Here is a 19308-nt window from a genome sequence, read left to right as displayed (position 1 = left end):
AGCCTGGAAAATCCAGACCATGGTCTGGCCACGAATAATGAAAATGGCCCAACTCAAGGGGCGGCACAAGAGGCGGTTTGAAAATCTCACTGCACGCAATTGGATCACACTACAACTAACGGATTACTGACAGATTCCAGACCTCGATGTAATTAGATAACACTACGACAAATGTTTACTGACTGATTAATTGCAGCGCTGTCGTCATCTGTTTAGCTCGCCTCATGGCCCGCCTATATAAGATACACCGATGTGATTGGTTCCTCACGATGCAAGGGGTACAAGTAACATGCATTATTACTCATAGCAGAGAGTAAGGAAACACGATAAATTGAAGTGACGGCTTATTTGACAACATTACTATAACCCGTAAAACATATGAAACAAAGAGTTACGGGCCGAATCTCTTGGAATTTCCGTTTATGTTTTGAACGATTTATTTTAGAATAGCGTATTAATAATGGGCTGGCATGTCCTCCTATTTGTGTTGCCAAATTAGCAAAGGCCAACTGTCAACTTGCTGCCAGCTGTAGTCATGAATGCATACGAGAGGCAAGAAAATTTCCAAAATTAAAACAAGAAACAAATTAAGTGGACAACGGAGGAGCTTCCTGAGATGGCGACGTCTTCATCAAACGAAGAATATCAAGTCTGACGCAGAGCTGGCCATATTTCTCCACGACAGGTATCCTAGCCTAGGCTAAACTTCATCTGAATCGCTAACTTCAGCTAAATATGTTACATCGGTTAGAGAGGTATTTTTTGTTTTCACTGTTTCCGTAACGTGTAGCTGGGTCATGGTTGGAGAAACGTTAAAGTAGGTTCGTTCAGCATGATGCGAACTTCTGGGCACTCAGATTAGCTGCAGGTCAACTAACGTTAGCTAAGTCTTCATTACATCTAGCAACCCAGAAGAGGCTCGCGTCTGGTAGTCTTGAGAACGTTCACCAGTGTTTTGATTTTAGCCTACAGAACGTTCGGTAACAATCCTACAAATCGCTCCTGTCACCTTCAGAGGACAGGAGATGAAGAGTTGAGTGGGCAGAGAGTGGGCATAGAGTGGGCAGAGAGTGGGCATAGAGTGGGTGCGTGGCAGCTCACTTCCACTGAACCAGAGGTAAAGGGCATATCTGACTGCCATAGTATGAGCGTGCCTCCACCTTCGGGCCAGCATCTCAGCCCCAGGTCTCTTTTGTTGTCCAGTAACGATGTGAATTAGATATACTGGACTATTGTGTTTTATGCAGGCAGCCCTGCACGGTTTAATGAAATACAGAGCCTATATAGAGCGTGTCACCTTTTATCCGTGGTAAATGAAGTAGCCTGGCCAATATTTTAGCTTTCTGTCAACCTAATCTTCTCTCAGACTCATTTACCAACAGAGGGTCAGTTTCCTGTACACTAATGAAGCCTAGTTTAGTCCTGGACTAGGCTCATTTACCAACAGAGGGTCAGTTTAGTGTACACTAATGAAGCCTAGTTTAGTCCTGGACTAAGCTCATTTACCAACAGAGGGTCAGTTTCCTGTACACTAATGAAGCCTAGTTTAGTCCTGGACTAAGCTCATTTACCAGAGGGTCAGTTTAGTGTACACTAATGAAGCCTAGTTTAGTCCTGGACTAAGCTCATTTACCAGAGGGTCAGTTTCCTGTACACTAATGAAGCCTAGTTTAGTCCTGGACTAAGCTCATTTACCAACAGAGGGTCAGTTTCCTGTACACTAATGAAGCCTAGTTTAGTCCTGGACTAAGCTCATTTACCAACAGAGGGTCAGTTTAGTGTATACTAATGAAGCCTAGCTTAGTCCTTGACTAAGCTCATTTACCAACAGAGGGTCAGTTTAGTGTACACTAATGAAGCCTAGTTTAGTCCTGGACTAAGCTCAGTGGAGTGTGTGGGTGTGCGTGTGAGCTCTGGGAGTAGGACTGAGCGTAATGCATGTACAGGCACCGTAGTGTCCGCGTGCATGTGTGTGTGTGTGTGTGTGTGTGTGTGTGTGTGTGTGTGTGTGTGTGTTTGGGGGGGTGGGGTGGACCAGTCTGTAGTGTCTCTTAAGTAATCTCTTACTCAGCCCCCGCTAAACTGATTTATTCAGAACAGCATGCGTGTGTCTCTTAGACACAATGTGTGTGAACCAACCGGACCTCCATAACTCATTCTTTAAAAAAAGTGTGTGTACATGTGTGTGTGTGCACCAAGCAGACCTTCATACTCATTCAGTCAGAACTCTGTATGTGTGTGTGTCCGCTAAACTGATTTATTCAGAACAGCATGTGTGTCTCTTGGACACAGTGTGTGTGAACAAACCAGACCTCCATAACTCATTCTTTAAAAAAAATGTGTGTGTACGTGTTGTGTGTGTGTGCACCAAGCAGACCTTCATACTCATTCAGTCAGAACTCTGTGTGTGTGTGTGTGTGTGTGTGTGTCTGCTAAACTGATTTATTCAGAACAGCATGTGTGTCTTTTGGACACAGTGTGTGTGAACCAACCGGACCTCCATAACTCATTCTTTAAAAAAAGTGTACGTGCTGTGCGTGTGTACACGCCAAGGAGACCTTCATACTCATTCATTCAGAACAGTGTGTGTGTGTGTGTATCATTTTTGTGTCAGGGTATCATTTAAGTACAAATTGAATGACCTCTAAGGGTCAAAAATAATACCAGAATTCTCAGAAATCATTGTCATTGTCGTGGGATAGGCAGGTAAAATGAAACAACTGCCAAACCTGAAGAAGTGTTTGGAGTATGCCTTATGTGGAAAATGTTTTGAAAAACGTTAGAAAATGGACATAACACATAATATTTTTGTATAGTTGACTTCTTAATGTCAGAAATGTAAATTCAAATTGAGAGCGTACCTGCTCTAAATAACCATTTACAGTGGTAGGCCTGCATTAACTGGAAATCTCTGCCTGAAACTTCTGTTCTTTGAAAAATCTTGATGATATCAAGGACTGACACAGACCTCTCCCTCATAATATCAAGTAAGCACTTGAAAGCACTTGTTTTTTACTTTGAATTGATAGCAAGTCGCTACCTTAGCATAATAAGGTTCTATCTGACATTTTTGTCAAAATGGAGTTATTTAAATATTTTTATTCTTTGAAAGTTTCTTAAGTTCAGAAGAGGTGTTTCTTAAAGTTGTGTACATATTTGGACTTTATATCAAAAAGAACTTGTTCCATTTACCAAACTCTATGGAATTCTAAAATTTTGAAGCTCAATATCTCAGAACTACTCAAAACTCAGATAGAACCTTATTATTCTAAGGTAGCGAAGTAGCCTATTGCCATAACTTACATATAAATACATAAAGATTGCTCTGAATATGGAAATTGCACAGGCCGTTTAAACAGGCTTATCAGCACTGTGTGTGTGTGTGTCCTACAACTAGGAGAAAGCAAACATGAGGGAGGAAACAGCACAGCAGATGTACCGACTCAACTTCTCAATGCCCATCAGCGGCTTCGCAATCAGCAGTGGCCTAGCAACTCAAACAAAGAGAGTGAGAGAAAGAGAGAGAGAGAAAGAGAGAGACAGAGAGACAGAGAGAGAAAGAGAGAGAGAGAGAGACAGAGAGAAAGAGAGACAGAGAAAGGTGATTAGGAGTCACGACTCACAACAGAACCTTTGGGTAAAGGTAATAGTCTTGGGGTATTTTGTGTTCAGAAACTGACCAGGAGCTGACTATTAAGACAATACCCCTAACATCAACTGAGAATGTGAAGAACGGGTTTCTCCATCAAAAAACAAGTTCTCTGGAGGCCTTCCTGTCTGCCTCATGCTTAACTTCTCTTCACTTTCTCTTTGGGGCGGTGGTAGCGCTTAGTAGCCTGAAAAGTTGTTAAATTCCAGGCTTCCCCCGTTGTGGGCCTTGAGCAAGAAACTTAACTCAGAGCTGCTCTGGGGAGAGTGGCCCTTGTAATGTAACTGAGATGTCAGTGGCTAAATTAATAAATGTAATGTAATGACTTTCTGAGGCCCATCTTGTCTGTCTCATGCCCCACTTCTCACACACACATACACTCATCAAAAGGTGGGATGACACCGCCATAAGGCAGAGTCATCACTCAGACAGTAACTTCCGTCAGAAGCTAACCACACGCACGCCACAGCACACTGCCTCAGGCACGTCTGCCCAGGAGAACAGCTTCCTATCGGGCACGTCATCCTGCCAAGCAGATGTGCACACGGAGGACTGCAGATGCTCAGCTGGGAGACACTTCACCCAGCTAACGTCACAGGTATTTCAAAGTCAGCATTTAGTCATCTTTCAGCACCTGTTTGTTTCCACTGGAATGCAGCCAGGTCTTCTTGCGTCAGCATGCTCCTGCGAAAGCAGAAGCCGAGAGAGTAGTGGAACTGATGGAACGGCTCTGATGTGGCTAGGATGGACGCGGACCAGATCTTTTCATTGATTCACACACACTCCTTCTCTCTCCCACACACACACACTCTCTCTCTCTCTCTCTCTTTCCCTGACACACACACACACACATAATCACAACCCTGCCGCCCCCACACACACACACTCTCTCTCTCTCCCTTTCCCTGACACACACACACAAATAAACACAACTCCCCACACCCCACCCACCCATCTGTGAGCATGAAGAGTGGAGGAGAACAGCTCGATCTAGGACATGCCGGCCGTGTCCTCACTCAGCCAGCCCCCCTAACTACATACCATTGCTAGAGATTTTGTGGATTGTGCTACTGAACGATCAACCTCTGTAGCACCAGTGCTATGAGCAATAAAAGGTTAGCTGCACAGCCCTGGAGAAGGGAATCCTCTAAAAGGAAGACCCATGTGCCTTTGTTTTAGTAAGTTTCAATGTGACACCTGCCATAAATATCACATGTCAATTCTGGTTCCTAAACATTTGTGTTGAATTGCTAAAAGGTCAATCCTAAACAAAATAATAATTATTATTTTTTTATAGTCAGTAAAATAGTAGGCCTACTTTGTGTGATTAAGTCCTTTATTGTTTGTTATAGTTAATTTACATTGTGTTGTGTTTTAGCAATAAAGTAGCTTTAAATAGCCAAACTAGGCTAGATCAAGGTCAGTGTTGAAATTACTGCATGCAAATCACTAAATGCTATGCAGAGGGGCCTAATCTTTAGGCCATCTGATGTACAAGTATTGATGGGTTTCATCAGGTCCCTTTCCACAGGTGTATTAGTCAAGCACCATGCAGTCTGCATTGATAATCAAGGTGCTTTGATTTTATACACCTGTGGAAAGGGGACCTGATGAAACCCATGAATAGGCTACCCTAGGCCTTCCCTGTTCATGGGATTTCTTTGACAGTTGCAAAGGGAAACATGTGAGGATAGTCTTCTTTAGCCCAGTGTACAAGTACGAACGCTCCAACCACTCAGGTCTTCGCCAGATAGGCCTACACCATTACCTGTTGCAATATATCTGTGTGCATTCCTACATTACGCCTATTTCTTTGATAACATGATTTGCTACCACGCAACAATAAGCCGCTATTATTATTAGGACTCAACATGCGGTGGTAATATACGCCTGTGGGCTTTAATTAGCGCATTTCGGTAGCCTATCCTACATCTGGGCAATAATTATTGAACAAATTGCAGTTTACATGCCATGCCAAATATTACCAGTAGTACCTGACCAAACATGAAATAGATTGTGTGGTAGTGTTGGTAATGTTATTCTGGCGTGGAACATTGCGCTTTCATCACGTTAGCACCTCTATGATTACAGCTTGTTATGTCTCGTCAAAATTCATTGATGAAGGAAGTTTCAGCTTTATCCCAGAGAACCATACTTTCGCTTTCACTTAGGGCTAGACTAAAACAAAATAGAAGAGAAGAACTTGGCACTAACCATGTAGTTGTGTTTTCTATAGCATATTTAACCTGTCGTTCTTTGAACTCTTTAAAAATGTTGGGATATGTCTGCAAGGTGTTTAGCCAAGTTCCATGCGTAGCCTACTGCTTTTAAATGACTTTGAAACATATTTTACAAACGGGCCTCTGTGTACCTGGTGGCTTGCCTTCACTATTCGTGATGCATCCGAAATAGTTCCAGATTTCACATCACCTTTTGTTTTATCCACCAGGCGGTGAACTGTCGGCAAAGAACTATGTTTACGCTGTTGCTGCGCAAGACTCACTCAGAGCTGCCTGCTTGACACGCCTTGCCTAGATAAGTGCAAGGAGCAGTAGTTTACACAGACACAGAACGTTATTATTTTAATAAAGTATCGATTCTAAAAACGTCGGAAATCGTATCGTTTTTTGCGTGAAGGCATCGTGATACCTTTTTAGTATCGATACACCGTGCAACACTACTTTGTTTACGCAGCGGAATGAAGCGATAAAGATGTTCTATTACCACTTGGGCAACTAGGAGTTAACTTACCCGGGGTTCTCACAACACCACTAGGCCCGGAATACTCCACAATGTGGCTCAAATTCAGCCCAGATTCATCCTCTATAGGGCAAGCGTAGGCTTAGACACAGTGCTGATGGACAGCTTCTATAGGGCGAGCATAGGCTTAGACACAGTGCTGATGGACAGCTCCTATAGGGCGAGCGTAGGCTTAGACACAGTGCTGATGGACAGCTTCTATAGGGCAAGCATAGGCTTAGACACAGTGCTGATGGACAGCTTCTATAGGGCAAGCGTAGGCTTAGACACAGTGCTGATGGACAGCTTCTATAGGGCGAGCGTAGGCTTAGACACAGTGCTAATGGAAATCCTCTATAGGGCGAGCGTAAGCTTAGACAGGAAGCTGATCGACAGAAAAAAAAACACTTGGAGCACTGCAGGCATTAATAAAATAATCTACTCCACAACAACACAGGCCAGCTTGTGCCATTTCAGGGGGTTGGGGCATCATCACCCATCACTAATCACCACTACAACAACAGGAAATGGCCAAGCTTCCATCAAACTTGAGCTACCCTCACTGCCAGAGCTCCCTCAAATCATGTGTGCCAGTAAAATCTAATAGCTCATCTTCAAAATGTCATTTAGAATGTTAGAAGCACGGCAGTATCTTTCTTCATTCAGGCTGCACAGATAAACAACAGGGAAACATGTCACCGTTTCATTTTTAATTTCCACCAGAGTATTACTTTTATTAGAGCATTCATTCCCCTCAGCTGCCAGTGTTCGAGCCTATTAGAGCAGCAGCTGGTGCCTTCTGGTGTGTGTGTGTGTGTGTGTGTGTGTGTGTGTGTGTGTGAGAAAGCCTCAGGGCGCTCGTTAACATGGCTGGGGGGGCATGTTCAGGAGTCAGGTCTGATCAGGGAGGTGACGCAGCAAAGCTTCATCACGGTAGGGAATACAAACATCACACACACACACACTATATGATGGTACGCAAACATTACATCCTACACAAACACACACAATATATAATGGTACGCAAACATTACATCCTACACACACACACACAAGGACACAACCACACAGTCCTAGGGATGTACACACATACATCACAGCAAGGACACAAACATAACCCTGCGCACACACACACCCCCAATACACACTACCACACACACACACACACACACACACATCATCATATAAATACAACTCACAGAGCCCCTACGCCCCCCACACACACACACACACACACACACACACACGAGAGAGAGAGGGAGAGATGCCGGATGCAATTAAATCGGCTGGATTAATCTGCTCAAACCACCAGAGACAACACATCACACCTCTGGTCTGCCCATGACACAAAGACACTATATGGCTCACAATACGCTAGCTTCAAAGAGAATTAGGCCAAGAGCCACAGACACACACACCAACCCACTCTACAAATAAACACTCATCTCTAAACATTAAAAAACTGACGCAAGCCATAAGCCCCACACACAAACGCACACCCGCAAATGTCATTACCCCCCCCACACACACACACACACACACGTCATTACTCATCCCCCAAAACAAGGCATATCCACACAATCTAAGCAAACCACTCAATACACATCAACGTCACTATCCAGAAAGTCGATGTCAGACGCAGATAACTTTCTCTTCCAAATGCCATGATGTCACACACATCTGTGTAAACATTCAAAAATACCCCAAAGGATACAAAAGGATACCAAAGACACTTCACAGACATAATTTCTCATATTAAACACGCTCACTCCCACACACATTCAAAGAAAACTAACCCTCACAAACACACTAGTGTCTCTGTCTCACTCATACACACACACAGTCACATTTGCAGGTGTTACAGACGAGCAGACAAGAGGTCAAACCTCAGGGGAAGAAAGAAAAAAAAAACCAAGCCATCTTTTCCACTAGTGTAGATCCGCGATACCAAAATTATGACCCCGACACGATACCTGCTATAAATATCGCGATGTTCTGATAAAAATCGATACTAATGCGAAATCTAAGATATCTGGAGAAGAAAGGACTCATACCTCCTCCAAGTGTATGGAGTCATTTGTGTTGAATTCAGTGCACATTTGTAGTGTGCAGGTCAATTCTGGGTTCTAAACTTCCTACATAATTATTATTTTTTTATAGTCAGTAAAATAGTAGGCCTACTTTGTATGATTAAGTCCTTTATTTTTTGTTATAGTTCATTTACATTGTGTTGTGTTTTGGCAATAAAGTAGCTTTAAATAGCCAAACTAGGCTAGATCAAGGTCAGAGTTAAAATCACTGAATGCTATGCAGAGAGGCCTAAGGCCATCCTTAAAAATATTTTTTAGAAACTTTGCGTAACTCGACCGACCCGTCAATTTAGAACCGACCCAAATATTTATTTTTTCCCCTTTTAGTCTGACCGACTTGCACGGTTGTAAACTTGCGTTAATACCGACCGATTATGGCTTTTTACTCTAAACAACCAATACAAATACAATAAAATAATATTCTTTTAGTAGGCCCAAGTACTGTGAATATAAAATTGCCTACATGCAAACGGCTCACTTAAATAAAACCCTGTGGCATCATCTCTACACCATTGGTTTTACGATGTCATTAATGCTTCTACGCCAGTTTTCATTCACAAACTGATAACGCTTTTACTTGCCACATAAAGTTCTGGAAAAGAACTGTGTCCAGATCTTTTTTCATCCCTTCTAGTCTAACAGTGACCGTGTCGGAGTATTGAAATTGGTTGTGGTCTATTCCGCGATTTCTCGTAAATATGGGTCCAAGTAAATATGGAGACTCGCTGGTCCGCTGGAGTCGGAGGAAATTAGGCCCTTCGTGTTTCATCTGATAACTTGCTGCGAAAGTTGATCAAGAAACCGCGGATCAATCAAAAGAAAACAAACGTTTCTGCTATCGAAGGCCATTAAAACATGGAGCCCTACAATTAAGTGGTGGTATGAGCATTCATTCAAAGAGCTGCCTATACAGAAAACTGAAACTAACCGATAACGTTGTATCAAAGCTCCGCTCAACCTGTTGGAAGGGCTATTTATTTATTTAACGAAACTTAATATAACAACGTTGTTTTTGAAACTTCCTTAGAAACAGAGCAGAGACTGTATAATACACTGTATAGCATTGAGTATTGTATAGTCAACTTCAATATAACGGCCAAGAGCCATTGTAGCCTTCATTCTGGGTACATGTAGATGAGCCAGATAACCCCAAAGTCTGCCAAGACCGGGCCTCAGGTCAAAGAAGTTTGAGAAAGGCTATCTATATAACCTGCATCAGAATGAGGTTTGTAATGGTGCTTGAAGGCATGGGTTGAAGACCCAGTCAGTTACGCCAATGATATGCACATTTGTGGGAAATTCATTCCACGTGAAATCACCATGACCAAAATTGTAATTTTTTTACTTTGAATCTTGAAAAAAAAAAATATCCACCTACCCACCGGTAATTCATTTTTTATTTTTTTTGGCATTACTGCAAACAAAAAATATTTTTAAGGCTGGCCTAATCTTTTAGGCCATCTGATGTACAGTATAGGCCACCCTAGGCCTTCCTTGTTCATGGATTTCTTTGACAGTTGCAAAGGGGAAAATGTGAGGATAGTCTTTGCTTCAGTGTACAAGCACGAAGTTCCAACCACTCAGGTCTTCGTCAGAGGGCCTACACCATTACCTGTTGCAATATATCTGTGTGCATTCCTACATTACGCCTATTTCTTTGATAACATGATTTGCTTACCAATGCACTGTAAATAATGTAAGCTGCTATTATTGGTTATTAGGACTCAACACGCTTTGGTGGTATGCTGTGGACTTTAATTAGCGTCTACATGCCATGACAAATATTACCAGTAGTACTGACCTAACATGAAATAGATCGCTTTACAAGTTATGGTAGCCTAATGCTATTCTGGCGGAACATTGCGCTTTCATCAATGCTAGCACCCTATGATTACAGATCGCTATGTCTCTGGCCAAATGATTACAGCTCGTCGTCTCAAAATTCATTGATGAAGGAAAGTTCACATCCCAGAGAACCATACTCGTTTCACTTAGGCTAGACTAAAACATAAGAGAAGAACTTGGCACTAACCATGTAGTCGTTTTCTATAGCATATCTGTTAACCTGTCGAACTCTTCCCCTTTTTTAAAATGTTGGGATATGTCTGCGCAGGTGTTTAGCCAAGTTCCACGCGCGAGTCTACTGCTTTAAATGACTTTGAAACATATTTTTACAAACGGGCCTCTGTGTACCTGATGGCTTACCTTCACTATTCAACCAAATAGTTGCAGATTTCACTGCACCTTTGTTTAATCCACAAGGCCTAGAACTGTGTTGACGCTTGGCTGCGCACTCACTCACTCAGAGCTGCTCTGTTTGACACTTCCACTTTGCCTAGATGCGTGCGAGCAGTGAGAGCAGCAGTTCACACAGACACAGAACGTTATTATTTTAATAAAGTATCGATTCTAAAAACGTCTGAAATCGTATCGTTTTTTGCGTGAAGGCATCGTGATACCTTTTTAGTATCGATACACCGTGCAACACTACTTTCCACAATGGTAGGATGGGTGTGAACGTGTGTTGGTGTGTGCTAGTGTGAGTGTTGATGAGTGTTGTGTGTGAGTGTTGTGTGTAAGTGTTGTGTGTGAGTGTTGTGTGTGAGTGTGTGAGTGTTGTGTGTGAGTGTGTGTCTAACCTACGCATTAAACCCAATCATCATTCTGGCATTTTTCACCCACAGATGAGCTCACACCCTCAGAGCAGCATCAGGGTCCGTAGCCTCTCTCTCTCCCTCCCTCACTCTCACACACACACAAACAGAGCAGAAGCCTCCGCCAAAACATCCCACACCCACGTTGGGCAGACTGGCCGGTCAGGGGTTAAGTGGGGCTTTGATGCTCCTCCTCGGCTGTGGTTTCCTGCCATAGCCCAGGGCGCTCTGTTCCAGTCTGGAGATGAGAAGGTTTCCGTTGAGACTGGACCTCTCCCTGGCTCGCTCGCTCGCTCCCTGGCTCGCAAGTCCAAACAAAGCCCGGGCACACACACACACACACACACACACACACACACATATACACTAACACACACCTACACATACACACCAGACATTCCTTTGAGAGAGACACAGACACACACCAGGCAATCCTTTGAGCAAGCCACTAGAGACACACACACACACACACCCAGGCATTCCTGTTGGAACATCCTGTGGGAGATTTCAGCTTCCTTCTCACTGGTCTCCAGTTTCTACACTACTGAAGCAATGAGAAGATGGTCCACCCAGATCAGCTGGGATGGAAAACACTTCCCTCAGAAACGATTTATGATGGGCAACCGGTCAGGGTTCCAGCCTTCCACAGAAAGATGTCAGTATGTCCAGATAGATACTTTATTGATTCCCAAGGGGAAATTCAAATCCAGCACACACACACACACACACACGCTCCCTCTTTGCTTTAGAAGCCTCACATGCTTAGCTCAACCATTTAGCATCACAGGTGAACTAAACTGACTCGTGATGGTGACTGGCAGAGGGCCAGTGACTGGCCAACCAACTTGGCCGACTTCTCTTTTTCAGGCCCGAGGGGCAACTGGCCATCAATTATGTTGAACGCTGGACGTGATGAGATTTCAGCCAACATCCTTCCCATTGGCTATGGGGCAACGCCAACATAATCATCACACATCTGAAATTCCACAAAATAATGCAAAACCACCCATAAATAAACGGTGACTGGGGCAAGTTACCCTAAGTCACTCACGCCCTTCTCCCATGAGAGTATAAGATGTACTACTAACCATGAGAATATAAGATGTACTACTTCTCCCATGAGAACATAAGATACAGTACTACTTCTCCCATGAGAATATAAGATGTGCTACTAACCATGAGGTTTGAGAAGTCCTGTCCTGTAATAAGGTTTCAGGCTAATGGGTAACCGCTCATGGCCGAAACTGAAACACTCTTTAACAATGAACCTGAACAGCATTGGATTATTGAACAGCACATACAGCAGGCCTCTCAGCCACCACGACCCAGCCAGAGCCCAGTCCTTCCCTTCAGGACTTGGCACCAGCCCAAGAGCGCGAGAGCGAGAGAAATGTTTATTAATGGTGCGCGGGTGGCCATATGGCACATATGGCGAGGCGAGAAAGACCACCAACCACAAAAGCTGTAATAGGTGTGTCTGAGTCTGTCTGTGAGTCTGTCTGTGAGTCTGTCTGTGAGTCTGTGTCTGTGTGTGAATAGCCACACACTCTCATTAAGCCATAGATCTGCATCAATAAGAATCAATGCACCCGAGGACGACAATGACACCTGGATCCTGTAAAAGGCCCATTCTCCAGAGAGAAGCTGGCTGGCAGGGGGACACTGAAACAATGAGCTAATCAGCTAGGGCAGCAGCCTGGAAGGGGAGGAGAGAGAGGAGAGGAGAGGAGAGGAGAGCATTGTTCGAGTTAGGTGGGAGCTAAACTGTCATAGATTGAGGACTGGCTCCGATGAAAGTAGTTAACTCAAATATCTGTGGGGGTCTCTGAAAATGCAGCAGTATAATATTTGAATTGCAAATAAAGCTATTTTCCCTTCCACATACGGAGTAATATTGACAATAAAGATATATAGCTTGACATGACGAGTAATAGGAGTAGCCTACACGAACGTGTAGTAGGCCTACAGCATCGGGAATGCAGCATGGCTATATGGCACTATGAGTGCAAACTATCAATTTGAGAGCTCATGTCACGACCATTGATCCAAAGAAGGTTTTTCATTCATTCATTTTTAAAATAAAGATCCATAATTTTAATAAAGTTGAACACAGCTGGCTACCATGCCACCCAAAAAGAGGCTGCTTAATGACATCATGCTCAGACTTGACATGTTTCGGTTTTACTACCAAAACACAAAAATTAGCTCCAGGTAACGGCATAGCAGTACAAATGCCTGCTAGCTCTACTGTGACTGTAGCGGTAGATCAGTTTAAGCATGCATACAATGTGTGTGTGTGCGTGTGTGTGTGTGTGCACGCACAAGTTTTTTTTTTTAGGGACCCCCACAGAGATGAAATCATAACTCGAACCCTGGAGGGGAGGGGAGGAGAGGAGAGGGGGAGGAGGAGGAGGAGGAGGAAGGGACTCCTACAGCTGCACTGTCTGCCAGCCAAGATGGAAAACGAGAAAAGGAAAGAGAGGAGAGAAAGTGATGAGAGGGGAAAGGAGAGGAGGGGGAGAAACAAGAGGAAAGAAGGAGAAAGAAAGAGAGAGAAAGAAAGAGAAAGAAAGAGACAAAGAAAGAAAGAAAGAAAGAAAGAAAGAAAGAGAGAGAGAGAGAGAGAGGACAAGAGGAGTTGGATGCCTTCCAAAACACTCCATTAAGAAGAGACATCAGAGCCCTCCTCCTCCTCTTCCTGCTGCCAGACAGCAAGTGAGAGTAGGTCCTCAGTGAGGGGGAGGGCAGACCAAAAACCAGCGCATCTCACATCGTTTTAAAACAATACCCTGAAGAAGGACCATATTGATTGCTCCTCCCTCGCTTGCTCATTCACACTTTAAAGCGGTGCCTGCTGTGCCAAACACCAATCCCACGCTGATCGCTCTTCGAGAGCGAAGCTCCGGTTGCGATTTGAGGACACACCGCAGCCTCACCTCACGGTCCTGCTTCGAGGCAGGAACATTTGATTACAGAGGACACGTGAAAACGCAGGAACATTTAATAAAGCTCACTTAAGGGGCTAAGTGAATCAGACTGCAGCACATAAAGGTGTGCACCTGTTCAACTAGTGTCCGTCCTAGGGGCTTGTATACTTGTGTGCACTTTTATCTACTTCATAGACACCAGCAGAGCCGCTGAAAAATGCTTACCTGCAGTGACTCCGCTAGTGAGAGTCCTCTGCCCTTGTGTACTAGTGAGTGTCTCTATCCTTGTGTAGGCCACTAGTGAGAGTCCTCTGCCCTTGTGTACTAGTGAGTGTCCTCTATCCTTGTGTAGGCCACTAGTGAGAGTCCTCTGCCCTTGTGTAGGCTACTAGTGAGAGTCCTCTGCCCTTGTGTACTTGAAAGCGGAGGTGCTTTAGGCCAAGTAGAGCCTGAAGTATACAGTTTCTGTTTCTCCTGGGGGGTGACATGCGTGCGTGTGTGTGTGTGTGTGTGTGTGACTGACAGGCACTCAGATGGTGATAAAGCGGTAGTGGAACCTAAGGCTGAGGCGAAGGGGGGGTGAGGGGGTGCAAAGGGGGATACGGAGGGGGAGAAGGTGGGTTGATTTCCTGTACAGCATTAGAGGACGTCTCAGCCTCTAACCACATACACACCCACATCAATGCAAATACACACATAAAACACACTCCCTCACACAGGCACAAAGACACACACATGCATACATACACAAAGTCACACTTTCTCATCATGACCACACACACACACACACACACACACACACACACACACACACACACACACACACACACACACACACACACACACACACAGAGTAAGTCCAGCACAGCGAGTGTGAGGTGGTGAGTAGTGGGGCTAAAAACAGCTTGGGCTAAGGTGACGATATGTTCAGGGGAGCCAACACTGACACTGGAGACGCAGGGCTTTACACATGATGACAGGGGACCTGTCTGGCCCATGGCATCACCGCTGTCACACTTAAAGAGATAGAAGCCCCCCTCTCACAGTCACTAGCACACACACACACAAACACTAGCATACATACACACATGCAAACACTGGCATGCACACACACACAGGGATGAGTGATGCTTGGACACCACCCACCCACGACAATCTTCCTCTCCCTCCCCCTCCCACACACACAGACTATGCAGACAAACAACCACAGCAATGGAAGAATAGGCCTAGTCAGAAGACAATCCTATCACAGCCCATCACCTGCTGCAGCCTAAAGAGGCAATCATCAACAGCTGCTTACTCTCCCATGTGATCAATAGTAACAGTCTCGCAATCAATACTGGCTTCAGGTTGGGGGCAGCCATGACTTAAAGCAACACCAAAGAACTTTTCCTCTGTCGCATGCATGCTATTTGTTTATCCAGCAACGACTTTGCAAATAACGATGTCCATAGACAAGGTAGAAAATATTGCATGATTTTATGAAAGTACGATGTATTGCGACATCATGCAAGTCAAATTTGTAGTTTCTTATGTCTCATTCCATCGAACTACAGATCCGCTACCCAATCTGGCAAACTTACATAGTGCGGTTATAGCCGATAGAGGGCCGTGAAGTGAATGCAGAAGTGCCGTTCAACCTGTTACAAGTTGATGAACCACTGAAACAATTTTGGAAACATTATTTTAAGGTACAAAAAACTCTTTGGTGTTGCTTTAAGGGCTGTGGACATGGGCGCCTACATGAGTGTGCGGTCACTTTGCCATGCACATCAGCGCCCAAGTTTTTAACTGGCAAACCCTAAATGAAAAATGGAGCGATTTCATGGAGCGGCGCCGACAAAATCGAACTGAATCGTAATTTATATGGCAGCGGGGGCAGCGGCAAAGTGCGATGCTGCTGTGCGGAGTTCTATTGAGAGCAATGGAATCTAATGGAATGGAATGTCGGAATGGGTACACGTAGCCCTTTACTACGACAAGCCGCAACAAAACACGAGCCAATGAGAGGAAAGAATCTGAAATACGCTATGGTACAGTACTAAGTGTTCACTTCAGGGCTTCCTTGAGAAAGAGACGCAAGATCTCAATGGGACTCACCTGGTGAAATAAAGGACAAATAAAATAAAAATAAAATAAAGATGCCAGATAACTAACAGGAAGTGTACTCGGAGAGAACAGATCTCGGCCAGTGAAGGGGGCCGTACGCAGAGCCATAAACTCTGACAGTAGTCTAAAATTAAAATACTACTCAGAGCTGTGACGCTGAGAACTCCAGTACAGTTAACGGAATTAAAATGCCAAATAACCAACAAAAAAAACACTTAACATCGCCAGACAAGAAAAACAGCATTGGGCGCAGCCACAGAACTTTGTAACTTGGCCACTATGGACGCAGTAATAGATGGTTTAGAATGACACACACACACACACACACACACACACACACACACACACACACACACACACACACAAAAAAACATGAAACTTTGGAAAACCCACTTGTTTCCAACACTGGAGACAGAGAGACTGCATGTGTGGAATCACTGGGAGCAGTGAGACCAAAAGTGTGTACTCCCTGGAACCGTAGGCTCCGACCGCAAATCCACCACAGCTGCCACTGGGATGTGGTAACTCAGGGCAATGGAGATCATACAGGAGGGAGGCTGAAAGAAGCTGTCATGCAGTGGAGGTGGGTGAAAGTGTGTGTGTCCACAAAAATACTATTGGTCTGACCTATTAGAAACAAACAAAGCAAATGTGGGTTTTTTATGACCTTTGATTGTTTCAAATCTCACGGCTATCTCCTGCTCTCTTCTGATTTGAATATCGCCTGAGATTTGTTTTAGTTCCAACAAAGGGCTGCATAATGAGAGGAGTCCATATATTCAAATCTCAAACCTACTATTTCCACGGCAATACAAGCCTGGCAGGGTGATGGCTGATGAAACTAACATTCAGAGTTTTATAAAGTCACCAATACAATAATTCTAGCTCGTTTCTGAGCATGTTCTTTAAATGGCAGTCTTGTTAAGTGGACCAACAGTTCAAAAGTAATAATACAAAGTATTATTCACTGGTATTCATGATACAAAGAGGGCCGCTCATGTTTACCAACAGACAGGCTTAGTATGCCATCTGATGCAAGCTCAGTGATGTAAGTTGGGAGCAATGACTACCGGGCTGTTTGTTGTTTTAAACACTGACATCTAGCATGACTAAGCGTGATGGGGTCAAAACAAGAGAAGGGCCACTGCTACAGTCTGTTACCCGGTGAAGCCATCGCGATGCGTGGGAAAAGCAGGCTGACCTGTGCATCACTGCTGACTTTGTAGTCAAATATTCGACATTATAATATTATTGAAAGCCTGCGTCAGAACTCTGCGACCTTTGGGCCACAGCACCCTGGAGTCGTGAGGTTATCGTGTTCATCCCTGGCTCGCCAAAGACAGCAGGGCACATAAACAAATATGCCAAACAATCATTCCAGTCGGAGAAAAACATACAGACCTCAAAAGGATCTGAAGTGTTTGGCGTAACGTACCATTAAGAGTTACCTGTCTGGATATGACTGTTTCCCTAATAAGTATTCCAGTATGATCACAATGAGCTCAATCTCCCACGGACAATGCCAGGATCAGAATTACTCTGATTGCGTAATGCTTTCAGGTGAGATTGAGTTACGCTAATGTCCTCTCAGAAGAAGGGAACACACACTCACACAATACAAAATAAGCACTAAAAGGTTTACAAGTTAAGCTTAGTAGCTTTTTGATCTTTGGCGAACCCTGTGTTTCAAAACAATCAGTTGATGATCAATCTGATATCAAGAGTGAGCACGCTTCCATTGTTTCTGAATGGCCGCACTCAAGCGGACAGGACACCTTTATTCCGACTAACGTTACTGATTAACCAAGAACATCTGGCCTACCAAAGTCTGTATGATGTTGGCATAGCATACAACCCATCTACAACCCATTTTTGGTCAGGGAATGTGACGCTAACCTGTGTGGTCATTGTGTGATAAGTTAACGTTATATGTAAAAAGGATGACAATGTCCAAATGTCCACATTAAAAGCGCGCGTGTGCGTGTGGCAGGTGTTTCCTCCACCGCCGTAGACAAATGGGACTCTTACGTGGACGTTAATGTTTAATATTGCCTCGCGAAATTATGATCAGGTGCCTTAACGCCAAGTGCAACATAATGAATAGACACAACTTTGCCACTATCGTTACAGTCAAGGACATAAAGAGACATGAGCTAACGTTACGTTCCACAAAATTGTCTGGCTTGCCACAAACTTACCTTGAGTGCGAATTTCTCTGCCGTTTTCTTCTGGAATATTTCTATGACCCTGCCATTAATGCCCTGTCCGAGTACCGAGCTTGTGACCTTGTAGTCATCCGTAATGGCATTTTTCTTGATCTGAAGGGTGGGCTTGACATGAAACTGCATGTTCTGTTGTAGACCCTGCTGTTGTTGTGGGTTCGGGAATACCGGCGGGTTCGACATCATTGTGAATGGCTAGAGGAGACAAGGAGACACCTCTTACCTCTTCTCTACGCGGTGGGCTTGTCTTAAGTTAAGTTGTACCCTACAGGTCAATATCAGCCAAAGAATTAAAAAAAAAACTCGATGCGTATGAAAACAAAGGATAGTTTTACAAATGATAACTTGATAAAATCTAAGCGCACAAGGAGACTCGAAACCCGTGGTCCTTTTAGGCTAGCGAGTCGCTTTTCAGAAGTTAGCGAACAAGCTAGCTAGCTAATATCCATTTCGAGGGTCAATTCACCGATTCCCGCCTGAGGAAAAACGCCTTACGTTTCCTCTGTTGGCCGCTCTCGTAAAAGCAGGTGTTAAAAAGAACGTGTGGTGGTTTCACTTGCTATAGAATAAAAGATAAACAAGGAAAACACTGTTTACAACACGACAAAGTGAGACCTCCAACACCGACAGACGCACACACTGTCCTTCGGCTATCTAGCTAGCAAGCTACTTTCCGAAGTGTCTGGGCAGTTTTTTTTCTCCTGACGTCATGCCCCTGATAGGAATGCACGAGCCACTTCTTAAAGGAGAAGGTTAATCCAAACTAACACTAGCCTACAAACTGGTCTCTATGTTTCCGATGTCATCTTTCCCCTTGAAACGATCAGCTAAATTATCCAGATGATTGTACATCATTTATGTATTTCGTGTATGATTACCGACCTTGTTGTTGTTTTGATTTAGCCTATGACATAGCAG

The 19308-nt window shown here is 44.1% G+C and overlaps 1 protein-coding gene across 1 annotated transcript in view; it reads right to left on the bottom strand.

The window, feature by feature from the left end:
- Positions 1-19057, bottom strand: part of mapkapk2a (MAPK activated protein kinase 2a) — a 66136-nt gene extending 47079 nt beyond the window's left edge. The window contains exon 1 of the mRNA XM_048254843.1: positions 18367-19057. Coding sequence (XP_048110800.1) covers positions 18367-18576 — 210 coding nt within the window. The 5' untranslated portion in view covers positions 18577-19057. The remainder of the gene's footprint in view (positions 1-18366) is intronic.
- Positions 19058-19308: the final 251 nt, after the last annotated feature.

The sequence above is a fragment of the Alosa alosa genome, chromosome 10, assembly GCF_017589495.1.
Source record: "Alosa alosa isolate M-15738 ecotype Scorff River chromosome 10, AALO_Geno_1.1, whole genome shotgun sequence".
Classification (NCBI taxonomy): domain Eukaryota; kingdom Metazoa; phylum Chordata; class Actinopteri; order Clupeiformes; family Clupeidae; genus Alosa; species Alosa alosa.
The sequence above is the reverse complement of the archived record's forward strand: the minus strand, read 5'-3'. Positions and strand labels throughout refer to the sequence as shown.